Source organism: Triturus cristatus, chromosome 4_1 (genome assembly GCF_964204655.1).
Source record: "Triturus cristatus chromosome 4_1, aTriCri1.1, whole genome shotgun sequence".
Taxonomy (NCBI): domain Eukaryota; kingdom Metazoa; phylum Chordata; class Amphibia; order Caudata; family Salamandridae; genus Triturus; species Triturus cristatus.
Window position 1 is genome coordinate 589673273 of NC_140585.1, and position 27846 is coordinate 589701118.

General features: G+C 47.8%; 1 protein-coding gene across 5 annotated transcripts in view; it reads left to right on the forward strand.

The window, feature by feature from the left end:
* DMTF1 (cyclin D binding myb like transcription factor 1) overlaps window positions 1–27846 on the forward strand; it is a 514121-nt gene that overhangs the window by 393823 nt on the left and 92452 nt on the right. For 3 of the 5 annotated variants that reach the window (XM_085652911.1, XM_085652913.1, XM_085652912.1), the window contains one exon: window positions 27201–27569. The exons of the other annotated variants lie outside the window; for them this stretch is intronic. In XM_085652911.1, the coding sequence (XP_085509037.1) occupies window positions 27201–27569 (369 nt within the window). The remainder of the gene's footprint in view (window positions 1–27200; window positions 27570–27846) is intronic. 5 annotated transcript variants of the gene reach the window in all.

The following is a 27846-nucleotide window of genomic DNA, read 5'->3' on the forward strand; positions in this document are numbered from 1 at the left end:
ATCACACCATCGCTGGCAGACAGAGGTCCCCGTGCGGTAGTGGAGCATCTCAGCTGGGGTGAGAAAAACAATGAAAGGCAACCCCGCCATGGAGGAGACACCAGAGCGAGAAGTGAGTGGCAACGCTGCAGCCGATGGCGGCGCCCTGGCACCGTGACAGAAGGAAAAAGGCTGGACCCTGAGAAAGAGGCAAACGGCCACAGCGAGGGGGCCACGAAAACGAGCACAGGAGGCAGCGACAAAAAGGAAAGAGCCACAAGAGGAGGACAAAAGGGAAATGGAGGGGAGGAATACCCCACTAAAATCAGCGCCTCTGCACACGGCCTCCAGAGGAGAGGTGTCTGACGGGGCACGCAGGCCGCGACACAAAGGTTTACAAGGCGGCAAAGCCTAGGGGCATCCAGCAGCCGCCACGGAGACATCTAGAGACCGTTGAGTCCAATCCCCCCTCCCCTCTCCGCTGCTGACTAGGATCAGGACGTGGGCTGGGACCGGAAAAGGATCGCGGAGACATCTTTGACACAGGAAGAGAGGTGAGAGACCGATTTCCACACACCCAGAACCCCCGACCCCCGGACACTTGCCCCAGTTTGAGGACACAGCACGCAGGGCCCCGGAGCGCGGATATAGCACCAACCGAGGCCATAATCAAAGAACAAAGGGCCCGGAGAGAGAGGGCCACTGCGCCATCAGCTCCCCGCCCCTGCATCAGGTGGGGCCGCCCAACGTCGTCACGCCTCTGGGGGGGCACCTAGCAGCCACTGCAATACACGACACAACGGGGGGGATCAGAGAGCATTGCAATCCCCCCTCCTCCCAATGAGGCTGAGCTACATCAAGAGACCACTCTCTGCACACGTTGGGGAGGGGACCAGCGCTTAACATGCCAGGGAACCGGTGCGATCCTTCGCAAAACCTCGGAGCGACGGAAACTACACAGACTATCCAGGGCACAGGGATGGACGACTATCTCCAATCCGGCAAGACAAAGCGAAATTACAGGCAGGCACAGGGGGGGACGAGAACCCCTCAAACCCAACCCCCACCAATACAAGCACTAAACGGAGGCATAGAAGCGAAGAGCACTTGACACTAGTACTAAATTCTACCCCCCTACCCTCCCCCTCGCAACCTCCTAACTCAACACGGAACAAGTCCCCAGCCTTCGAGAGCCATTGTCAGACAGCAGAATCTGCTCTCAACACCTCCATGTCGGACAAACTTGACAGAGTGTTGGCGGCCATTGAACACTCGCGAGTCACCATGGAGGCCCGGTTCGGAACTCTCGCCACAGATTTTAACCTCTTGTGGGACGATCACAGGAAAGTGGCAGACAAAGTCGCAGAAGGAGAAAAGGCCTTCTCTGCACTACAGCCCCTGGCAAAAGCACAAGACTCCATGAGAGACCTCCAGGCCTGGGTCACACTGCTCGAGGGGAAGACAAATGACCTGGAAGGACGCTGCAGACGGAGCAACCTTTGAAAACCGAATCTACCGGAGGCGGTGGAAGGGAAAGCCTCCATCACCTACATTGAAACCTAGCTTAAATCATTCACACCGCACACCAAAGTTACCACCTTATTCGTGGTGGAAAGAGCGCACCGTGTGCCAGTGCGACAACTGCCCCCGGGCTCACCCCCGCGACCGCTACTGGTCAAACTCCTCCACTTCCGGGACAGGGATGCTATGCTACGGGCTGTTAGACAAAATGGCTCCATTAAAGTGGAGGACAAGCACGTCCTGCTTTTTCCCCAATTACTCCAGGGTGGTGCAACGCCAAAGATCGTCCTTCTTGGAAATAAAGCCACTCCTCCGCCAGAAAGGAGTCCAGTACTCATTATTGTTCCCGGCCCAACTCACAATCCTACACAGAGTCCACAATCATTTTCACAGACCCGAAAGAAGCCATAAACTGGGCGGAATTAAATCTGCAAGTTAACCCGGACATGGGCAAAGGTCGAAAGCATCAAGCACGGACCCCTCGGACCCAACGCCGGCAAGGAAAGAACACTCAACTCCACTTGAGGACACAATTGCACAGTGCTACCATGAAATTCCCGAATCTAGAACAAATAGCTGAAAGACGAATGTCCCGTCAAGCGGCAGCGTAACTATTGGCGGACCCGATGGCTTCAGATGATGACGATGGCCCGCACATCTTCATGCCGGAGGAAGACCTTAACGACTCGAGCAACTCTGATGCGAACTCATTGACACCACCCTTGGTCACCCCACAAATGACAGATACACTTAATTGAACAAAAACAGGTGGGGGTCTACATATTGTCTCTCACTATAGTGCTCCCATGGCACCCTCACAAACCTGGCCATGCAGCAAAACCAATACACCTAATTCATCCACAGTCAGAGCCCATACGACCATCTAAGCGGACCTACCGGGCCTCGCCTCTACAGGAACCCCGGTGTTTTGTGCGAGCCACCCCACCACGATACACTAGGGCGCGCATGTTAGTACAGGTTTGGATGTGCTGCCGATTGCAGCAGATCCCCAGAATTGGGTCTAAACCCCGATGCAGTTCATGTTATACCCCACGCCCTGTCTCAACCCAACACCCATTCCCGCATTAAGGGCATCCACAAATAGCGACATATATGGGCCACGCGCGCGGCTCAGACAATTCACGCAGGAGGACCCCCAGTTTCACCCCCTCCCACCCACCACGAGGCATATAAACCCCCATGACATCCATAACAGATATTAGGCTTCTCACTCTAAACGCTCGAGGTATACACACTGTGTGGAAATGCAGTGCCATTCACGCGTATATTAAGCGCCAACAGGCGCAGTTCATGCTACTGCAGGAAGCACACCTCATCAGGGGGGAACTTGATAAACTCCAGAGACGCTGGCGGGGCACCTTCTGCGCCACTACATACTCTGCATTCGCGTGAGGGACATTGATATGGCTCAGGCCGGGGACTCCCTTCCAGGAGACCCGCAGAAGGGTAGACACAGAGGGACGATACACGCTATTAAAAGGCCTACTAGATGGCCAGCCAGTTCTTATAGGAAGTATATACGCCCCCAACACTGAGCAAACAACATTTTCGGAGACCTTATCGAATGTCCTTGCCCAATTCACAACCTCACCATGGGTTCTAGGGGGAGATTACAATTGCACGCTGGACCTTTCCCTTGACAGATCCTCCCCCCACCCTCCATTCAGACCTCCCCAGCTCATATGCAAACAGCTCGCTTTCGCACATGGATGAACCAATGGTCACTATTGGACGCCTGGAGACATACACGCCTGACAACTAAACTCTACTCCTTCCACTCCTTCCCTCACAATTTACGAGTGCGACTAGACCGATTTCTATACACACCAACACTTACCCCATGATTCAAAACACCGACTATCTAGACAGAGTACTTTCGGACCACGGCGCACACGACGTAACCCTTAGATGACGTCCACCCCTACCACCAATCCCCACGTGGCGATTGCTCTGTGACTGCCTTGAGGACCCAGTGTTCAGGCACGAACAGAGGTATAGCATTCAAAACTACTTCGTCAAAAAAGCACACACAACATCATCGAGGATGCTAGAGTAGGACGCCTTCAAGATTGTCATACGAGGAGCTTGTATCAGGCAAATTACAGGAGTACGAAAGACCTTGGAACAAACCATACAGACGACTGAGTCACAACTGGCGACTGTCGAAAGCAGCAGACACCGGCACAGTATCCCTAACATAGCTGGCGGAGGCGAAGACCAAATACGCGGAAGCATGTGCAGACCTTCGTAGATACAATTTCAAAGCTTACACCGCCAGAACATATAGAGGGGGGATCGGGCTAGAACATTGCTGGCCTGGTCAATTTGTCAAGACTCTGACACACAACCAATCACTAGAATAATGAACTCTACAGGTACCACCACTTACATCCAAACAGAAATCCTACAGGCCCTCTACGAATACTATGCGAAAATATACAAAGAACCGACATCAGACAGTTCGGAAAACATCAACAAAGTCCTAAACCCCCTCACCATGCCCTGACGAGCCACCTCTGACAGAACCTTCTTAGATGAACAGATCACATCGACAGACATTAAGAACTCACTTCATAATATAGCCCTAAATAAAGCTCCAGGCCATGACGGCCTACCGCTTGAATACTACAGTACATTCTCCTCACAGCTGGCCCGAGACTCAAAACAGTATTCAACGCAGCACTAAAGGCCAGGGAACTCCCCAGATCCATGCGCGAATCCATACGAGTAACCTTCTCAAAACCGGACCGGGACCCCCTAATACGAATCTCATACCGACTAATCACACTACTATCATCTGACTGCAAAATTCTTGGCAAGATCCTAGTGGACCGCTACACTAGGATACTTCTCAATCTAGTACACTTTGATCAATGCGGGTTCATTCCCGGGAGTAACGCCTTCCAAAATAGTGGTAGACTCTTACACACCCAAGACAAAATACAGAACCGATTCCCTAATGCCGCATGTTTGATTTTAGACCTGGAAAAAGCTTTCGCTACCCTGACTTGGCCAGATCTATTCGCGGTTCTCCAGCCAGCGGGGATCAGTCCCAAACTCATGGCATACACCAGACTGCTGTACACAAAACTCACGTCTCTGGTCCCTATTGGCCATCACATTTCGGCTCTCTTTCAGGTGGCCCGTGGAACACCCCAGGGGTGTCCGCTCCTCACCCCCCCCCGACCCCCCTCACCCCACGTCCTTGCGATAGTCACTAGCAATCAGACTTCGCGAGGAGGGCGAACCTTGGGGTATCCCATTAGCGGGTCTCGCCTACAGCGTGTCCCTATATGCGGACCATCTACTGATATATATACGGGATAGCACAATGAATTAGCACCCTTATGGGCAACGCTAGATGACTTTGGGCAGGCAGCCAGGCTAAAAGTAAAATTGGCAAAATCCACTATATATCCCCTCCATCTGGACGTTCCCCCATGAGAGATCCACACCGGGTCGGAAACTGGCATAGAACGTTGAAGCCCCAAGGTACCTAGGAATCAGACTACATCATTCCCCAAAGGAACTGTTCGAAGGTAACCACTGTAGAACACTAAGGGGCATCCGCACTCAAATCACCTTCTGGTGGACCCTACCCCTGGCCCCAATAGGAAGAGTGGCCCTAGCAAAAGTGGTGGTGGTGCTCGGTCTCCTTTACCACTTTGCAAACGTGCTGGTAATCCCCCCCACAATCCTTCTTTCTGGAACTCAATTCCCTACTTGTAACCATGATATGGGGACAGGATGCCGCAGGGTAGCCCTCGCAACACTACAGCTACTAATGGTCCAGGGAGGACTGCAATTCCCTTCTTTCAATCCCTACTTCCTCGCAGTGCAACTTCAATGGCTATCACGCTGGACAGCGTGACGCCTCCTGGAGGAGACTGGTGCAGACTCAAGACCCGTAACGATCCCAGCGAAACACTGCTTACTCCTACTGGGCACCCGACCCATCTCATCCAAGTGATGGTGTCTAGGTCCTGCATGCAGCGAATTCATCGCCTTTCCGGCGACACGCCGGTATATACCCCTCTGCTACCGCTGGAGGGCTTGCCCAGAGGCCGCAGCTACTACACTATCCAACTTCACATGTCTGACCATGGGTACTGGGCGTCACCTCATCACATGGTACTTTAGGGCTATTCGAGAGCTCATGACCATACCACTCACCAAAATTAGGCTGAAATGGGAAGAGGAATTTGGGTGCGCATTGTAGGAAGCTGGGTTTCTGTTGCAGTACCCCCCACACACACTTTTTGCCAGTCTATTTATGCACTTTGACTTGATGTGCCCTGGGTCCCTGCCAATCATGTTCCCAGGGCCTGTGTTCTTCCCCAAAACTGTACCTTGTACCCCCAATTGGCACACCTCTGGCCACATGTCAGTCCCTTGTAAAAGGTACCAAGGGCACTCTGGCCGGGGAATGCCTCTAAGGGCTGCAGCAATTATTGGGCCACCCTTAGAGTATATATATATATATATATATATATATATATATATATATCTGTCTGTCTGTCTGTCTGTCTGTCTGTCTGTCTGTCTGTCTGTCTGTCTGTCTGTCTGTCTGTCTGTCTATCTATCTATCTATCTATCTATCTATCTATCCTTCCTACTGGCGGTCGCCAGTAGGTAGTTATAGTTAGGACCAAGTTTCCATAGGAAGAGCATTTTTGGTTTTGCTTATAATTTTGGCGTCGTTTGATGAATCTTCATGACATTTTCCAAAATAATTCTTTGTTCATATCAGCTCCTATGTTGAAAGTTTGGGGGTGATTCGTCAAGGGGGGGTCCCAAAATTTATTTTTTCTCCATGCAATTTCCATAGGAAACTTTAGACAAGGCTACGGGTGAACGGAATTACCCCAAATTTGGCAGGGAGAAGGGTCTTGGTCTACAAAGCACGCTTTTTTTTATTTGGTGTGAATCCGTTCAGTAGTTTTGGAGGACTATTGAAATTGACAGATATCGATATTTGGGAATTCTGCCATCTGATTGGCTGAGGCGTTACGAGCACGAGCTTGCTGGTTATTAGCTGCGAACGGTTGTAACTAGGAAGTGTTGGCAGCCATTTTGTGATTCAGTTGAAGCAAGTAAGGGGGAAAAAGGCCGAAAAAAGTTGGAAAGGGTAGGAGCGCTGTGAGCTCTGTGGGGTGGTTAGGGTGTGCTATACAGGGAGTGTAAAGCAAAGTATTCATCCTTACTGGTGTGAAAGTGCTGTTTTGCCCAGAGTGAGATGGTGCTGAGGTGAGGTGCCGGTACACTCGGGGATGAAACCGTGAGCTGATTGCTGTAAACTGATTTGCTCTGGGCGCTGTAGCATACTGGCCGCTGTAGCATAGCTGTGCAAGTGGTTTTAGTATGCGTGTAGACTATTGCGCTGTGAGCTCTGTGGGGTGGTTAGGGTATGCTATACAGGGAATGTGAAGCGAAGTATTCACCCCTACCGGTGTGAAAGTGCTGTTTTGCCCAGAGTGAGATGGTGCTGAGGTGAGTTCCGGTACACTGGGGGATGAAACCGTGAGCTGATTGCTGAAAAACTGATGTACTCTGGACGCTGTAGCATACTGGCCGCTGTAGCTTAGCTGTGCAAGTGGTGTTAGTATGGGTTTAGACTATAGCGGGAGTGGGAAGCAAACTACTCACCCCTACCAGTCTGAAGACTCGAATGGAGTGTTTTAGCAAGCACGAATAAAGAAATAATCGTGAAGAATATAATGCAGAATGTTGCAATGCAACAGAAGACAAATGGTGAAATCAGGTGTGTCTACAAAAAGTGGCTGTGTGTAATAAAGCGATGGAGTCTGCAAGTTATATAAAAAGTGTCTTTATTTAAATGCCATAAATGGACTCACTAGTGCAAGAGCTAAGGCATCCAGCTGAGGCAAACTCCAACCGCTTCTGCTGTATTCAAACCTAAGCTCCTGCATCAGTCAATTCCACATTACATGTTACAGTTCCATGTGAGATAAACAATACCTATTAGACATGAATGACTGTAAATTATATAATGAAAATAAAGGTAGGATACGATTACCACACTGTGCCAACCAGTTCCTAAACAATGCTGTGTTTTTTGATCTTGATCGCCAGCTCGTGAGCAGAGGCTGAGGATGAGCTAATTTGTGTGAAAGGGCTCCGTGGATAACAGGAAGGCAGAGAGACATGTGAACAAAGAATAGACATGGTTTCAAAATGAATGTCGGGTTTAGGCTAATTTAGCAAGTAAATAGGGAATTTGCATAGGCCATACATCACCCATCCCTGGTTAGTCTGGAGACATAAGGGGCAATAATGAAAACCGAGTTCAAATGCCCAAGCGTACTTAGAAAGTTATTATATGAAAATAGTTCAATTGAAGTGTATTAAAAAATGTTCTAAGAAAAAGTCAAAAAAGTTGGAAAAAATCATGAATTTCTTACAAGTCTTGGAGATTGCAGTCCAGAAGTTCTTCAGCGGCTTGAGATGCGTAATGTTTCAAGAGGCGATTGTTGCCATCGTGTGAGAAAAGCGAAGCGATCCAATTCTTATTCTCAATGGGACAGTAATGTTCCTCGAATGTTGGAGCGGCAATTTGAATTGGCAGGCAATCTGCGATGTTGTCAAAGGTCGCACGTTGCAGAAGATCTTTCGTGGCTGCGCAGAAATCCTATTCCGCCAGGATACCTTTTTGCTTTGCATCCGCCATTGCTCCACTGCCCGAATAATCAAGTTCATGGTTTTCAAGATACTCCATTACCTGCTGGATATCGAGAGCGTTTGTTGGGATGTTGGCAAGGCATAGATCCATTCGCCAGTCGAATGGGCAAGTTTTGCATTAAAAAGCTGGTTGCACACAGATTGCATATGTGTAAATAAATGTCATGTTGTAGCTGGCTCCGATAATAGATAGAGGCAGGCAGCTGAAAAGTTAATATTTATTTATTTTTTCAAAAAGCAAACAAATGACATTACAAAGCAGCCCCCACAACTTAGGTCACATAAAGCCTATTACAAAACTATAAGAAAAACAAAAATAACTCACATACATCATCTTCCCTGTGTATTCTACAAACATATACAGAATGCCTAACTGAAACACAATAAAAAAAATACATCCTCACATATATTCTAAAATTACCCAGTCGAGTTGGAAAAATGCTGCGTCACCCAGTCAACATTCCATCCACCCCCCCTGCCCTCCCGTCACCATCCTCCCAGTCTCTAATGTGCATCCCATTACTCCGCATCAGCCACTCTACTCAATAGAAACAGACGTAATGGTTCCCAAATGTCTCTCGGTCTCGAAATCGTTGGTAATTCCTCCGCATATGTTTCCAGGTTCTCTTTACAATACACCAGGTCCTGCAACCACTGTTCTTCCTTCAGACTGTGCCTCCCTCCCCATGTAACCGCCACTCTTCGCGCAGCCATCAACAAGGCTAATCTTACAAATCTCCCACTCACTCCCTTTACGTGTGGCATGCAGCAAAGCAAGCAGACAAGCGGAATGCACTGGAGCTCCACAGCTACCATAGTCTTTAAATTTCTCACCACCACTTCCCAAAACTTGTACACCTTTCTACATCCCCACGCTAAATGCAAAAAATCTGCATTCCCTTGCCCGCACAGCAGTCAGAATCACGTATGCCGAAGCTGTGCAGCCGTGCTGGGATGTAATATACCTGATGTATATATTTAAAGTGTATGATGCGCAAATTCCCTAAGTGTCCCTGTCAACTTACACACATACTTCCAATCTTTCTCCAAGATCGGCTCAAGTAGACAGGCATTCCATCGCTCCCAACTTCTGTCCGGTTTATGTATACTTTCATCTTTAATCGACTTATATAATCTGGTGATCAATTTTTTGTTAGTAGGTGTGGTGAGAGCAAGCTGCAAAGACAACAGCGTGGGAGGTTCCAGAGGGTAAGTGGTGTAGTGCCCCTTGGTCGCATGTCGCAGTCTGTGCATTGCAAATCTGAATAGCAATGACTGATTACTAATGTAATGAAGAGATATCGGTGTGACAAATGACCCATCTTGGTATAGGTCTTGCATCCGTTGAAAGCCTGCAAAAGCATCGACGGCGCTTCGTGGGTTACCGACATCGCAGCATGGTGCTCTATGTACATGGCTGGTGCGTATATCGGCAGCTTTTGCGCCAAACACCCTATCGTCTGGCAGGCAGCTCTGGTTGCGTCCACTGCATTGATTTCGGTTCTCGGGGTTCCGCGCTCCAGGTGAGTGATCATGCTGCGCAACGGAATCGGAGAAGTATCCCTCTCCTCCACCGCAACATGCGGCGTATACGCATGTGGTCTCATCCAATAATATTTGTATTGAGCCTGCGCACTTAGATAGTAAGCAAAAAAAAAAAGCAGTTGTGCCAGGTATCTGGATGGTTCACGGACGAAAAGCACCATATCTTCGCGTATAGTGAGATAGCTACTGGACGATATCTTCGCATCTATATTGATCAGGAACAATGGGCGATAGAAGTCACACCTGTCCGGCGGCTTATCCTTTTTGAGCAGGGTTATTATCAATGCTTGTCGCAAAGGTGGTGGTAGTTTCCCGGTCTCACTCACTTCAGCGTACATCTCTAATAAGTATGGGGCGAGTAGGTCTGCATACTTATAAAATTCTACCGTAAGGCCGTCAAGCCCAGGTGCTTTGCCATTAGATGGTGCCGAAATCGCTATCTGGATATCCTGCTCATCGATGAGCACACACAAATATTCCCTGTGTGCATACGACAACCATGCGCACGCTACATTTTCTAGATATTCCTCCATCTCGGCCTCCGTCGCACCCCCCTTGGAAGTGTGTAGATCAGCATAGAAGTCTCGGAATTTTTCTGTAATGGCAAGGGGGTGACAGTGTTCCACCCCATGTACGTCTGTGATCATATCGATATGCGACTGCTCCGTGCACTCTTTAATCTAATTCACCAGTGTGCGCCCTGGCCTTTCTCCCTCCGCATAACGGCGGGCTGTGTGTCTACGCGATAGGTACTTTATTTCTGTATCAGCCAACTTATCATAGTCCTTGACCAACTCATGGATGCAGGCCAAAGTCTCAGCCGCAGGAGTCTCGGCATAGCTACGCACCAACTCTCGCAGTGTTTTGTAGCTGCGTCCTTATGTCCCTAAGGATACCCGCCGCAGCTCCAATGCACACCCCCCTGATTGTAACCTTAAATGCCTCCCACAGTGTTGAGGCATCATCCACTGTGCCCTTATTAATTGTAAAATATTGTCCGATGGCCTCCCTCACTGTGTTCTCATATATTGGGTCAAGCAGTGCCTCAGAACGCAGCTGCCATGTGAAAGGGCGATGCAGGGCCGTCGGGATTTCCAATTCTAGCTGCACGGGATTATGATCTGACAATGTGCGTGGTAAATTCGCCACCCCCGCACTCAGTCCATAGCCTCTCCTCCCAACAACCAGTAGTCTAACCTCGACCAGCTGTTGTTCAAAGGTGTCGCATGCGTCCCTTCTTTTGCCAGAGGGTTCCTTACTCTCCACACATCACGCAGCCCAAATTCCTCCATAGCACAGACAATGCTTCTGGCCACTTTGGGAGTTCGATGAGACATTGGATTGGACTTATCTAAATCAGGATTTAAATATGTATTCAAGTCCCCTCCCCACAGTACAGTGGCCTCCGGCCAAGCTCTCAGTGCACCATACATTCGAGAAAAACACACTGGGTCATCCATAATAGGTCCGTACACGATTATAGTAACCAACGATCCCCCCCCCCAGCTTGCCCTGCACTATTGCACATTTGCCCTCGTCATCCACATACGTACGGGGTGGCTGAAATGCTACTCCTCTTTTAATCAAAATCATCGTACCTCAAGCGTACGACAAGAATGAAGCTGCCAGCTTAAAGCCCGCCCATCTCCCCGCAATACCCCGTTCAGTATGGTTGTGTCAAATGTGTCTCCTGCAGCAGGGCTATGTGTATTAAAATAGGCCAGCACATGTCTTACTTTTTTAGGTGAGTTGAGGCCTCTAACATTCCAGGTGGTCAACATTCGAAATCTATCACCCATCGCAACTCTGATCAACGCCTATTGAACACAGTATTGACTTGAACGGCCACGGGGGGGGGGGGTGCCGCCAGCATCGTGTCTAGGTAAACCAGCATATTGCATAGCCCTTGTTCCAACCAACTTCGATACGACATGTAGAAAACAAAAATACAACACATACCCCACCCTTCCCTCCCTCCTCCCTCCTTCCTCCACCCACTCTAACCTCCCAATTAGGTCGAGACGGGAACCTACCCCCCCACCCACACATCACCCCCATTAACCATACAACGCAACATTTGGGGAATACCCGCGAGGGGGAGAGGATCGACAAGGAATACTCACACCGAGGTGAGGTCGCCAGATTAGGACAAGACGGTCCACCTGTGCGCATTAACAAAATACGTGACCAGTGTCTAACACACTGATCAATGTTAAATGACTGTAACCTTATGAAACTGTTAACATATGTTTTTAGGAAAGCATCTTCCATCCACCGCCCGCCCAGCAGATATTGTCAGATCAACATTTGTATGTGAATGCTACCAACACATAGAAAAGAAAAGGCCCCAACACAACCATCAGATTGAATAAAATATCACCAAGCTCAGTCTGATTCCTCCAAGCCCGACGTCCCTGCTGCGCTCTCCGTTCCATCCCACCGAGGCCTCGATTTGCAGATGTGCTTTGTGAATTTCAGAGCCGACTTTGAGTCCGTAAAAAAGTGCGCCTGCCCCTCGTGTGTTATTTTCAGTTTGGCCGGGTAGAGCATAGCATAGGGCACCGATGCAGCTTGCAAGAACTTTTTCGCTGGCACAAACTCCCTCCTAGCTGCCTGCACCACAGGGGTGTAGTCCAGGAAGAAGGATAACGTGTCTCCCTTATAGGTAACAGTGGTCTTAGCCCTAGCCTCCCTCAGGATAGCGTCTCTGTCAGCATAGTTCAGGAGGCGTGCAATTATCGGGAGGGGCGGCGCACCCCACTGTGGCCTGGGACCCAACGATCATCACTGTGGACAGCACCGAGCCAAACAGGTCACGCAGCAACCCATCTATGAATGTCTCCATTTTGAAAATGGCGGTGGACTCCGGCAGGCCAATAATGCGAAGATTGTTGCGCCTAGAGCGCGCTTCCAAGTTCTCATTCTTTGCCCGTATAATTTCCAATACCTTCTCCAGCTGCAATATTTGAGTCCGTGATTCAGCTTGCGAATCCTGCGTGTCAGATAATCTATTTTCCAGAACGTCTAACCTATGCTCGTGCTTATCCACCTTCTTCTTTACAACCTCCAATCCGGTCACCAGCGCGTCTATTTTACTATCAATCGACTTCATGCTGGCTCGCAGCTCCAGCTGGGTGGTTCTGGTGTCATCTTCCGTGTCCTCCGCAATCCCCGAAGCACCCTGTGATCCGACCTGATTGCCCATCGCTTCAGTGGCACGTGTGTTGCGCTTATTTTCAAATTGCAGCTTGGGCTGCTTAGGGTCAGACTTTTCCATATTGGTGAGGATGTCAGAGGAAGGTTGTACGGTATCCAGCCTTACCACTTCATTCACGCCTAGCCTCAGTGGTCCCTCCCGTCGTGAAGCCCACCAGCTGCACACCCACTCAGCAGCCCCGCAGCTATCGAAGTCCAGGGGAGGCCACTAGTATTAAGAGCCACCAGCTGTCGTCCGCCATTCACTTCGCTTCATAAGCGCCCAAGCAGATCCGAGGTGACTCTGCCGCTCAAAGCGAACTCAACCGGCACCCGAAGACCCAGCTGCGGCTTCAATTAGACCAGTAGTCACTTCAGTGGGGTCTTGCGTCTGAAACGTGTGCAGCCAGGCACTTCTATCATGTGCTGCTCATGGCTGGGCCCAATGCACGGATCAGCAGTAGACATATAGAGTGCCTAAGAGTTCTCAGCACACATAGAGCGACGCCGCAACCTTCCTCTCAGCAGCACGAGAGCCCCCCGCGACGCTCCGTGCCCACCAGCCCGAGAAGCAGGACAGTTGGTGCACCAGACCGCCCCGGCTAGCACCCCCCCCACCACAGAGCGTCCGATCAGCACACCCCCAGTGCCCGCAACAGGACTGCCGCTTTCCTGCACCTAAGAGGGCCGGGCAGTACGGTCCCCGCCAGGCACAACCACGAACAAATCCTGGGGCATCCAGACAGGGCCGCACCGCCCAACCAACACCAGGTCCAGCCCGTGCCCACACCCCACTTACTGCACCTCCGTTCTGTCACCAGCAGCACCAGGATCCTCGCTACTCCCGTCCGCTACTTCTTGGCCAGTCCCACTCTGTACTCCACAGCAGCTTCGGTGCCTAAAGACGCTCCCGCTCCCTGCGCCACTTGCGTAGCGCTGTATGCGGCCAGAATGCACTAGTGTCCGTTCCTCGCAGCTCCTCGACCCTCGATGTCATAGCCGGTCTTTTGTTCCGGTACCTTCTTTGCTTGGGTGCGATCACCGCAGCCAGCGCCAGACTTCTCTCTTAGCGGACCGAATCGGCGCTTCCAGGCCGGGCTCACGCCTCACACCGCCGTGGCCCCAAGTCCACCGGTTCACCCCGCTCCCGGTCACCACCGCTGCCGCACCGGATGTGGTGCAATATATCAGCGCCCTATGTCTGTGGTTCACGTCGTTTTCACTGCGGTCGATCCTCCGCTTCGACCGCAGTATTGCATTGGCTTAGTTTCCGCCTTCCTCGGCTTCAGCAATATATCTCGGCAGTCAAGTCTCGGACAGGCGCTATTTTCTTCCGATGCGCATGATTACCAAATCGTCTCTTTAAGGCAGTTTATCAGCGGTTATGAGCGGAAACTTCCCCACTTCTAGGCTCCGTTCTCAGTTACTGCCCCATGTCGTCTTGGCGGCGCACAGGCGATTATGTCGGATGGTAATTGCCGGATTGGGAATCTGGCTTGCAGAGCTCCCTCAAGAGGCAGCCATTCCGCCTCGCGCCGAAGCCACGCCCAAGGCAGCCGGAAAGTTGTTCAATTACCACAGGGAGCGCAGCCATTTTTTACAAGCAAAAATAGTAGTAGGATGGCCGCAAACAGAACGAGAATTATGGGCACTTTGCCTGTTATTCCAGAGATGATCGAATGAAGGAAGTCTGGTATTATACCAAAAACAGTTTGAAAGCCTGTGACAAGGCCGGAGGAGACAGTGTTATAAAAGTGTGCTAGAGCTCAAATGTCAGATGTGTTGAAAATTGTGTAACAATTCACAAAGTGTAATGGGAGGTTCGTATTTAAAAGGGACTGTATTTTACTTGAAGTTCGTGCTATCTGCAGTCGATAAATTTCTTTTGCAGAAGTGAGGGATATTTCTGTTTGAAACAAAAGCGCTTTCAGTTTGCTCAGTTTAATGAAATCTGTTTTCAAAGAAGGTAGTTGAACTTTGGGAGTTACTTTGTGTGGGTGGGAATAGAGATTGCCATATGAAGTTACTCAGTTTGAAACAGTAAGGACATACGGTATGCCAGCTCACATTCCGTAGCAGTCCTTGTTATTAAGAACCAGATTACTGCCGTTAGAAAGATGTGTGAATGTTGGTCTGATTGTGGGAGTTGGCGTGCTTTTAAGAAAGCACGCAAGATTGTGGGCTGTAAGCTTAGAAGCGTTGTGCGGTTGGACATTCTTGCATAGTAATGAATGAGTGCCATTATGGTCGCACTTTTCACCTGTGAGAAAAACTTCTGTATCCTCTTTAAGACAGCGATATGTAAATGGGAGAAACCACTGCTCGTAAATAAACGCGCTACCTTATATAATCACATACAACATGACAAACAACATGTACACCTAGCAGACACAACGACACTACGTACTGTGGGAACCGTGCCTAGCCATGTACACAAACCAAACATGGCATAGCACCTCTGCCACACAATGCAGAATGCGGGGAGAGATTGGAGCAAAGTATGTGCGAAGGTGGCAAGTGATTCTCGATTATAAAAGTATACAATGCTGAGGGGGATGTGCCGGGCAGACTTGAGTATGCAGAGCACAGACATGTACATGTCAACATACACTGAAGGTCTATTGAGTGAAGTGGACAGTGGACGCAACCATGATAGTACAGTCAGTAGGAACGATTACGAAAACATAGCGTGTACTGGCCCCCCCCTCCACACCTCCAAATCTTTAGCATAGTGGGGTGGCTTGGCATACGCAAGGCTAGCGTAGGGGTATGAATAAAAGGCACATTTCTCTGGGTTTGGTTCTCTTCCGGAATGGCGAACATGTCTGCCAGGTCTGCGCAGCTGACACCGCCACGAGGCTGACACCGTGAGCGAAGGTGGCTGTGGGAATAATGCTCTCAGCCTGCTGGTAGCCAGAAACTGTCATGGCCGCTGCGACGCACATATGCCCCACAGTTCACCTTTTGACACCGTCGTATGTGAAAGAGGGCCCACCACGTGCCGGCGGAAGCTGTTGGGCCGAGGTCTGCGAGCTGGGAAGACTTCTGAGATCACCGCTGGCTACCGCGACACAGGCAGACAGCACCCAGCCTGAGGCCCAGCACCGTGGAGTGCTATGTATGCTACTAACACAGTAGTCCAACAGGTACAAACAGTGGAACGGTGTCTTGATCCCACAATCGACAATGTTAGAACTGCATCTGAGAGTGGAGATGAAGATACTCCCTTCGACCAGGTGCAAGCTAGGTCCCAACAGTGGAACGGTGTCTTTATCCCAGAATAGATGATGTCCGATATTACCTGCTGCTTGGTTTTCACACAACTCCCTCCGTTGAGGTGCATCACACTCTGTGCTTCCGTAGCAAACTGCTGCACATGATTATTGGGCTTGGCTGACTGCAGTCAGTGGAGTACACCGTGGTACATGAGGTCCGAACAGTGAAACGGGGTCTTGATTCTGTGATTGAGGATGTCAGAAGTTAACGTCTGTGATGATTTGTGTGTACCCCCTCAGATCAGGTGCAACCAACTCCGTGCTTTCGAATCCAACGGCACGTGGCTGTGAGGCGTTAATGACCACTGCCTCTGGCCTACACCGCGGTCAGCAGGGCTCACAATTCAGATCGAGTGGTGATTGTTTAATTACAGAATGCGGTAGGCAACTAACTACAACGTCTATTGAAATAGTATACTTGCTTGAAGAACTTTTTTTTAGATGAGTTATAGGTTTAGTACAATGACCAAATTCTTCTTGGTAGTGGAAAAGAACAATGAATAACAGTCTACACTGTGGACAGCAGAGATCGCAATTCGAATTGTTTTGATTTATTTATTGCAGAGTTTTTTGTAATTTATGTTGTTGTATTTTGTGAAGAGGAAGTGAGAAAAAGTATTCATGAATGACTGTGCTGACTACTGCCTTCAATTTACATTGCAGACAGCAGTGTTTACAATTCAGATCGAGTCGCTATTGTAGATGACGCAGTCCTGCTGGCAAAAGACATTGCTCCAGTGCGCTCTGTCCGCACCACGCATAAGCATCACAGGGTCCGCACACGGTTTTTGTTGCTTCACGTATGACAAGCTGGGCTGCTCAAGTCAACGCCACGTGGCTGTTGGCCCTTGCTGACTGCTCTCTGGCCTACACTGCAGACAGCAGTGTTTACAATTCAGATCGAGCCGCTATTGCAGATGAGGCAGTCCTGTAGGCAACAGACATTGTTCCTAGTACGGCCTGCCTGCAGCACGCATCATCGCTGGCTGTGGGCATGCTGAATGCTTTTGATGTGGCTATCTGAGTGCACTAGACCTGATGGACCCTTTATGATACAATCTTTTTGTGTATTATTTCAGATCTACTGCCTGTATATGAGTATACCACAAGTTATGGTTCTTTTACTATAGAATCTTTTGTGTATTATTTCACATCTAGTGTCCCTACCTTACTGCAGCACAAACTATTAACCCTTTTATTATTGAATCTGTGTGTGTTCCAATGATTACTGTTGTAGTTGATGCTAGCCGCAACCATTCCCTGAGGGCTGGTTTACACTCACCCCACACGCATCCCGCACAGACGTCACTGGATATGTGACCCTGGTAATAAAGAGGAGTCGAGTGCACCTGCCCGTACCCACTTCCACTACCTATCTGTGTCCATGTGTTCATTATCTATGCATGATACTGCCCCTGGGCCGTACCACATTACCTTGTGCTGTGGACAGCGTTTGCAACCATGTTACCTCTGGCAGTGGGGAAAACTTTGGGTATGTAACTTTTAGCTGCATGGCTATCACAGGTGGAAGGCTACTTTCCAGAGCATGAATATTGATGAAGATGATGGATGCATGTTTTGTGTAATGTCAGATATGAGTACATAGCAAAATGTTTTTAAAAAAGCTGTCTAAGCAGAAGAGGAGTCTCTCATCAAACGCTGTAGAGAGAATGACTAAAATGTGTGGGGTCCTCCAACTGTTACAATGGGAAATGTTATGGACCAATCCAATGTTTTTCTTTAACCTTTTCGGTGCTCATGACGGAACGGTTCCGTCATGAGCGTCGGTTGAGCTGTGCTCATGACGGAACTGTTCCGTCATGACCACGCCCGCGCAAGAAACGGTCAGCGCTGAGCGGGAATCGGCGCCGCATGGAAGAGGTTAAGGTCATATGGCAATCGCGCACCGAGCACGCAAGGATGCCACACCCAACGCGACTTTGAGAAAATATATTTACCATAATATAAGTTTATTACAGTTAGAAATGTTTAAATGTTTAAAATATTTTAGATTATCGCGTGTTGTCATATACACTTTAAACTTATTTAGATATAGTTTTGAGACAAATAAAAGAGGGACTGGCATACCCGGCGCGACACCATACGTCTATGACGTAACACAGGGCCTGGCAGCGTGCACTCGTTGCATACCAAAGTAGCAGCTGGCACGACCACATTCGTATATGATGGGACGCAGTGCCACGAACCCGTCGGATACGAAATGCGCATCATTTACGAGTTTAGCAATATGGCGGATAGGATTCGCGTGCTGATGGAGCTTGGTACACTACCGATAAGGGACTCCAGTTATCTAAAAAAAAAGATATACATACTTTTTTTTGAAGGTATAAAACATTACAACATTTTTAAAATTAATTTTAAAAAAGGATAATAGAGTTCCAAAATATTACAAAAAAAAATAGAAAAAATATAGGTTTTATAAATAATAAAATATGAACTTAACATTTAAAAAAAAACTTCGAAATTCACTGAAACAACCATAGGTTCTCTCTCTCTCTCTCTCTCTCTCTCTCTCTCTCTCTCTCTCTCTCTCTCTCTCTCTCTCCGTCTCTGTCTCTGTCTCTGTCTCTCTCTCTCTGTCTCTCTGTCTCTCTGTCTCTCTCTTTCTCTCTCTTTCTCACTCTCTTTCTTCCACCGCCCCCCCCCATTGCAGGCTGCGTGCGTTGGTGCAAAACAAAGTGAAGAGTCGACATTGGACACATCCCTGTGTGCCTTGCCTATAACGCCCCGCCCTGGCACAGGTCAGCCACCACTCTAGCTGGGTGCACTATACCAGTGGTGAGGGTACAGGTGCATAGACATTGTAAGTGCAGTAATGCCATTAAGTATATGGTGCTGGGAGGTTATCATTACGAACACCACAGCACCCAAATGGCTTTACTGAAAACTGGGAAGTTTGGTATCAAACTTCTCAGCACATTAAACCCACACTGATGCCAGTGTGGGATTTAATGAAAAATGAAATCAGAGGGCATCTTAGAGATGCCCCCCTGAAAAACTACCAGCCTCTGATGGGTTCCCTGACTGGTACACACCAGCCTGCCACCACGAGACCCGTTTCTGAACCCCTGGGGTGGGAGCCTTCGCTCCCTGAGCCCAGAAACAAAGCCTTTACTGGGCGAGGTGTTCACACCTTCCCCAGACCAGGAAAAGCCATCTGTGGCAGGGGAGCTTCAAAGGCCTTGCAGCCTTTGTATTGCGACCCCCAGATTCTCCTGCTATCAGGAGAAGGCCCCCTTCCTGTCTCACCTCCTTTCGGCTGTAAGACAGGTGGGAAAAATTAGCTAACCTAGAAGGTGTGCCCACCTCTGCCGACCCCACCCCTCAGGTGGGGAGGCGAGGTGAAGCCCACTCTTCAGTGCCTGCCATCTTGCAGATGGCAGGCACTCCCCAATCAGGATTTTTTTATTTTTTATTTTTGCATAGTTAACTAAAACCGTTGCAATATTAACACTTAAAAGAATAGAGATTGAGACAAACATTCAGTATGATTTCATCCACCATTGCTGCCTTTTTGATCGTTGTAATTATAAAAGAAAAAAATCTTCAGGTAAAACCAGTTAAAACCCAAAGGTAGAAAAATTATTTTACAATTTAAAAACAGAATTAATAAATAATGGCATTAATGAATGTCATTAGCTTGCTGGATTCTATAGGGTGCAGTCTCAGATTTTTTGCTCCAGCCATGCTTGCCCATTTACCAAAATCTTATTAAGTATATTGTTTGAATTGTCTCGAGATGTTGCAAGGTTATCACTGTACTGATGGTGGTCTGTCCTTAGTGTGGTCAGGCAGAGGTCTGCATGACAGCCTGCGGCGTCGGAGCTTTAGGATTGATATTTCACATTTTTGGTATTTGGGGCATTTTTTGTTCAGCCAGCATAAGGAATTTTACCAATCTGCAGTTCAATTGTATATTTTCCGGGTTTAAGCAAGCCAGCACTGCTTGCTTCTTGGTACGGATGCCTTTCTATTTAAGAGGTTCTTTTAGGAGCTATTGCCGTTCTTGATGCATTTCCTTGCATAAGCAGATTAGAAGTAAAATGTCTCCTTGCTTGGTGTTACACAGCCTACACGTGTCTTGTACTGTTGTCCTCAGCCATGGTGGAAGATGCTGAGCACACGGAAAAATCCCCAGTCTGTGCCTTAAAAAGTAAATTTTTATGGACTTAGGATATCCCTGATTGAAGAATGTTTGTGGGGCAAGTGCTTTGTAGGAGTTAAGGGTCATCCAAGCATGAGATCTGTTTTAGAAGCTTGCCGTGTCCTCCACCAAGAAAAATTGTTTTATAGTCTTCCAGACTAGTTTTTTAAAGTTTAAATAGTCGAGTTGCGCGTCCCAAAGTCCAATGAGTTTGGTAGATTCCAGGGTTAACTGAAGGTAGCTTCTAGCTTGGGAGACCTCCCTATGCTATATGTTGTGCCAGAGCAGATGATTTATCGTGTTTATAGTGGCACTTCTGATCTTATGCCAGCAGATGATGTAAGCGCCATACCTTGCTAAGGCAATCCGGATTTGGGATTGTGCTCACTCCCCCACGTGGGGTGAGCACATCACTGGCTACTGACCTCGAGATCCCTAAAACGCCCCCTAAATACAGTATTTAGGGCGCAGCCCTGAACTAAGAAGTCAGACAAAAAACTACAAAGAGAAGAAAAAGGACTTAACAGCCGTGCCGAAGCTAAGAAGAGGAGGACGTCTACTGACTTGGCCCGAGCCTCGAACCTGCAGAAGGGAAACTCCGGTGTGTCCTGCAGCCAGCAACCTCAAGAACCCTGAGGGACTGCCCTGCCTTCCAAAGAAAATACTTTGTCTCCCATGAATACCGGATTTGTTCACCAACCGCTCCCACAAAATCCGCGAGACTGCACCAGACGCCCACACCCTGAGTATGTTAATGCTGTTGCATATTATGTGCAAAATGGAAACCCTAGTAAAATGGTTAACAAAAAAGAAAATCAATGCTTTTCAATGTAAAAAGTGGACACCGCATATTTCAACAATACAATGTTATCCCGTGGGAGGGAACACAGTCAGCAATATCAAGGTAAGTAAATGATTCACGATATTGAGTTTCTGGATAAAGAATCGGTACCAGGTAAGGTTCAGGAAAGTGACAAAACTGCCCCACCTGTAGCACGGGAGCGGCCTGGTTTAGGGGTCATGCTCGGTATCTGGTGCCACTGTTATCCAATTGAGAAGGGAGAATCTGTACTACTTAAAGGTAAATAGCACGGTTTCATAACCCAATCTCAAGGGGTTTAGGATAAGCATGGGGGGAAGGGCCACATGGCAGCACCAAATTTACACCTCCAGCGGCATAGGAGCGGGTGGGCTCAGAGTGCCAACACAGCGTTGGGTGCCCAATACAAACCAATAGGGAATCTCGATTTGGGAAAAAGACTGCAGGCTCAGGCCAAGAGGCCAAGTTAAGGTGACCTACAACTGCACAGGTAAGTTCGAATGTGCTGGAGTGTTGGGACATCAGCAGTTGATCGCCCCAAGGCCCTGGGTCCCCGCATGCAGGGGTATCCTTTGGCGTCAGAAAGAAGCTTACTGGAGCAGGTCGCGGGTGGTTGTGCAGAGGCTGCAGGCATCAATGTGAAGTCCAGCAGGGGTCAGCCCATGGTGGACTCTTGCTCAGAAGCACGGGGAAACTTCACAGGACCAGTGGACCACCTGGACTCGGGCCATAGGCATCTGATACGGTGGTGGGTCTGGCGGTGGTTTTGCATTTACTCAGGGCCGAGCTTTGATTTTTGAAAGTTGGTTTTCTTTTTTGACAGGTCCGCTGTCCACTGGAGATCAGAAGTCTTTTTGGAAGGCAGGCAGTTCTCGCAGTGATTTGGAGGTCGCTGATCTGCTGGAAGAGTTGTGGAAGCTTGCAAAGTTCGAAATACCTGCAGGGCTGGGACCAAGTCAGTGGTTGTTACTTCTTGTCGTGCAGGGCTCTGCTCTTCTTTGTCCTCCTCCTCTTCTTTGTAGGTCATCGGTAATCCAAGGATTAAGGTTCAGGGTTGCCCCTCAATTGAACTTAAGGGGCATTACAGGTGTCAGAAGGTAGTAGCCAATGGGCTACTTACTTTTAGGTTGCCTACACCCTTTGTATGTCCACCCCCTGTGGGGAGGGGGCATATCCCCATCCCTATTGGCTAAAGTCCTCCAAAACAATATGGAGGATTCTGAAAAGAGGGGGTCACTTCAGCTCAGGGCTCCTTAGAGGTGGTCCATACACCAATGACCTGGTTACAGGAGGCTGTCGTAGCTCAGACCATCGGTAGAGCGGCTTACAATTGGTGGCTGCGTTCTACCTGATGGGGAAAAGCTGTTAAAAATAGTTTTTGTTCCCCTTCTGAGTGAGTTGCTGGTACGAGTCCACCAGGCAACCAATTGATCATTTTAGAAGCATCAGTGAGGTGGAGATGCGTCCCGAGCCCTGATATAATTGCCAAAAATGTGCAAGGCAATGAAACATGTCGGCCATTCCAATTAAGATGGTCTAAACATGCCGTTCTTTTCAATCTGAGTGTGGGCACCATGGAAATTAAATATGTATAACAAAAAGTGAGCCACAACTCCTTTTAGCTTCGAAAAGTTTTTTCCTCTTGCACGTTACGGGGTCCAGATGATTGATGGATGATACGATCATCGACACCCTATCCTTAGTCACCTTTTCTCACACAATTCCGAGATTTGGCAAAAAAATTTACTTTCCCCCTTTTTTTTTTCTTGTCATGAAAGTTACCGATGATGACCACGTGAGCCAACTGGTGAGTACCAACCATTAGCTCTATAGGTGGGGCTTACATGAGGTGCTTTCTGACTTCTCACACCATTTTTTTTCTTCTTTGTAATTGATGTGAGTGTGTGTGTGGTGGGTTGACAAACGTTAAACTTTTAGAACAAAGAACACTTGGAGTTGGGCACGACTGATAAACAAGCAGATCCTGACTTAGGGGTATATACATTTTAAAAAACTCCCCCCCCCCCACCCCCCCTCCCCTTTCTTGTGTTGAAATAACATTGAAAGGCTGTAGTGTTCTATGTAACCAGGTCATTGGTGTATGGATTAGTGAGTGGAGGGCGACCTGGCTATTATCCCTCTGTTGCTCCAAATATTTTGATTAACACCTTAGAGGTGGCCCTGGCTGAGAGGGGATACGCCTCTCTTGCTTACTAATTTTCCCCCCGACCTTGCCACAAAAATAGGGCTTGGTCAGGGGTGCGGGCATCTCCACTAGTTGGATAGGCCCTGGTCAGCATAACAAAGGACTGGAGGCTTTAGAGGTTCACCACCTTTCTATGCTGTTCCTTGGGGGTAGGTGTGAGGCACCTCCACCCAGAGAGGGCTTTGTTTGTGACCCATGAGAGATACGGGCTCCTATCCCAGGGGGTCAGAAACATGTCTAGAGGTAGCTGGCTGGTGGGAAGCAGTCAGGCACACACTAGCCAGTTGGTAGGATTTCAGGGGGCACCTCTGAGGTGCCTTTTGGGTGCATTACTTAAATCCCACACTGGCATCAGTGTGGGCTTATTAGACTGAGATGTTTGGTACCAAACATTTTTGAACTCAGTGAAGCCATCATAGAGCTGTGGAACTCGTAGTCACAAGCTCCCAGCCCATGTACTCCGTATGGCTTCACTGTGCACTTATAATGTCTACGAATAGACTTAGACACTATAGTAGCATATCTGCTCATGCAGTTATTCACTCACATGAGTTATAGTGCACCCTGCATTAGGGCTGTAAGGCCTGCTGTAGGGGTGACTTACCTATGCCTTTGCAGTGGTGGTAGGCCTGGCACATAGGGAAGTATGCCAGGTCAACTCTTTACTTTTGTTCTGCACGAAAACATGCAGGCTGCTGTGGCAGTAATGCCTGTGTTTAGTAAGGGGTCTCTTAGGGTGGCATAATACATGCTGCGGCCCTTAGAGACCCTCTCTGGTCACAAGGCCCTTGGTACCACTTACATGTGAGCCAGAGGTGTGCCAATTGTGGAAACAAAGTGGCTGGAACTTCTTGTCGTGCAGGGCTCTGCTCTTTGTCCTCCTCCTCCTCTTCTTTGTAAGTCGTCGGTAATCCAAGGATTAAGGTTCAGGGGTGCACACAGGGAAGTATGCCAGGTTGACTCTTTACTTTTGTTCTGCAAGAAAACATGCAGGCTGCTGTGGCAGTAATGCCTGTGTTTAGTAAGGGGTCTCTTAGGGTGGCATAATACATGCTGCGGCCCTTAGAGACCCTCTCTGGTCACCAGGCCCTTGGTACCACTTACATGTGAGCCAGAGGTGTGCCAATTTTGGAAACAAAGGTACAGTTTTGGGAAAGAACCCAGGCACTGTGAACCTAGTTAGTAGGAACCCAGTGCACACTCAGTCAAAGATGCATCAGAGTCCGAAAGAAAGTGGAGGGTAACCTTGGCAAAAATTTACTTTCCTACAGTGAGCACACAGCCTCAAGCAGACCACTTTACTTCAGAAGGAAGTGAAGGAGCCCGATCTCCTCCAGTATTTGGGCACACAATCTACCTTCAATGCAGAAGAGTCACAAAAAGAAGCAGAAACACCTAGAGATGTCTTCCCAGCTCTTAGCATTTCTCAGGTGAGCCAGCCCAACAGTCATGTCGGGATATCACTTTGGTACCCAAGGTGTTTTTAGCCTGAAAGTAAATGACCTTACCACTTTCCCTACCAGGCAATATCTTTGGAGGTCAAAACAGTGACACTAGTCTCCCTTTGCAACCACGGGTTCAGTGCTTTAACGATTATCTCTCTGTATCAGCGGTCCTTCTGCTGAGACCTCAGTCATGATTTTCCACTTGCTAGTCTCTCTCAGCAAAGAATGATTGCATGGCAGACAAGTCAGATTCCTTTGAGTAACCAGACCAGTAACATTTGGATCTAGCTTTGCCAAAACTATCCCAGCTCCCATCTGGACGGAGTGAGATTTTGCTTCCCTACTGTGTTCTGTTTTCAGCTTTGACTACTCTCTGTATGCTGATTGTGCATCGAAGAAAGCCACGCCTCTATCCTCAGCTTTTGGGATCTGTGGTGCAGCTGCCACCAACCTTGGTGAACTAGGGGTGACCAAGAACAACCCCAAGCTCCAACTTCCTCCCCTTTCTCTACAGACACTGATCCAGCTGCTGATCCAGAACCTCACCACTCCCCCCGGTGCCATCAAGGGTGGGTAGTGCTGCTGGAATCCCTCCCTAGGTCCACTTTGCATAAGAAGCAGCATTTATGGGATCCGGATGTCAACCCAGGCACTGATTCCCAAACAATGAAGGCTCTCACCCAATCATGGCCTTTCCCATATTACATTAAGGAAAAGACATTGGCTACCCTACCGTTGGTGGATCCAGAGCATCATCACCAATGCCTCGTTCTAGTTTGTCTGTACTTTACGTCAGTTGCCCTCTAGCAAACCACTTCTGTCTGCAGAAGGTGAAGAGGCTCCTCCTTTGAGGTGCCTGTCTTACCTCCATAAACGAGTCAGGAATATTACTTCACTATTTCCTTTTAATGGAAAAGGGTGGAAGGATCTTCCCCCATTCTGTTGGTTTACGATCTGAATTGGTTCCTCTTACTGCAGATGTTGAAGATTGTAATTTTGGCTCAGCTACTGGCAGCTATCAAGAATGGCAGGCTACTTTTCTTCAAAATGCATAACTCCTACTTACACCAACTCAACTTGTAGGAACATAGAAATAACCTTCATTTAAGGTGCGAAATTAGTACTCCTTGTATGCAACACTGCCGTTTCATCTCAATGTTTCGCCTGGTCTTTATCACAACAACTTAAAGGGTGGTTTCTGGTCTCAAGAGACAACCAAGCTATGAGAAGCATGTGGAAGAGCTAACTTGTTTATGGTACAAAAATTTTAAAAAAAACATGCTATGTATATAGAAAAAAAGCGAAATCTTTCTCCTACAGCAGCAGCCTTTTAGAGAAAAACTGGGAAAAAATACAGCAACGTAGAATAATGCAAAGATAATAGAGAAAAAGGGTCAGATGACAATTGAAAACAGGAGAAAAGACATAACAAAATGTAAACTTGGAACTGTGGCGCAAGCGTGCCTAGAGTCCGAATGACTGCAGGGAAAAAAACAAACTTGGAAAGCTGCATTGGATTGATACAGTGTATGCTGGTGCTCTCGCGAAACTTGAAAATGGCGACCAGTGTCTTTTTTTTCTACGCTTTGAAGGCTCTTTGGTTTAAAGCTTAGAGTTTTATTTGAGATCTATTCCAGGGTTAATGTGATGGATGGGAACCAGTAAGTAAACCCAATTCTAGACAATGTCATTATTATTCTTTTCATGGGTAGGCATATGAAGATGGTGCAAATAGCTAACAAGTACTCGAGTTTGTCATTTGCCTTGCTTTTCCTAAGCTTTGGCAAAGATTCCTCAAGGTGGTACTAGTCCCATACATTAGAACTAGGAGTGTCTATGGCGTGTTATTTATTCTTTGCAATGAGGACGTTGCTCTATGATGTGACACAGTCATTGTATTACATTTGATACACCTCAGTGGCTGAAAGATTAATCTATTGCCCCTATTGAATAATACAGGATGTTTTGTCTTCCAAAAAGGGAGACTGGCACAGATTCTGAGTTTTCCAGTTTGACGGGTTCTCTGCTTGTGGCCTCAGAAAGGTCCTACAGGGTGGTGGTGGCATACAACATCACTGGGCTTCTGTTTTTTCTGTTCATTAGTATTAAAAAGAAAATTGCAGGTTAGACAGGGAAATGGTAGAAATCTATATTCAAATACAATAATGCATAAAACATATGAAAATGGTTGTGGCATGAGGTTAAAGGTTTTAGGTTTGAAAATGGACTTTCGGAACAAAATGATTCGATCAATTTTCTGCTTTCTGTTGTAAAATTCGTATTTCATGTTACCTAATGTTGAATTTATGAAGAATAACTTTTTTAATAGCCAGAAAATTTGCTGAATACAAGCGACAGTGTGACAGTGCAGTGTCGCACTTCGAATGCCAGCATACGCACTTTGTCTTCTGAAGATATCACCTCCTCCATTGCCCAAGAAGGACTTACTATTGGTTTAGCTCAAAAGAAGAATTCAGAGAGCAATGAAAACACTCTGGAAACAAATGCGTTTACAGAAGAAATCCAGCAGTCCAATCTTGCCACAGATGAACATTCTTCTTATGGCATGGATCAGCCAACAGATTTTAATGGCAGTGGCAATGTGGATTTACTGGAGCATTTAGCAAGGACTGATGGAGTGATTGTTGATCCTGTTCCCAAAAAGGAGGAAACATTGCATCAAAGTTTTGTAACAAAGGTGAGTGGAAATCTATTGTGTTTGACTCAATGCCTCAGCAGCTGTAAAAGTCATTGATAAAATGCAAATGAGCCACTGCTATAATGTTCACAAGAGGATTAACAAACTTTTCTTTTCAATGACGACAGCTTTGCGTTATTAAAAATAGTTACATAAACACAAATTATTGAAACGTACACAACAGAAAATTGAGATTCTAACTCATAATATTTCTAAACATTTGAGTAAATAATATACCCTGCAAGAGATCCTTTTTTCAAGTGGCGCCAACTTATGA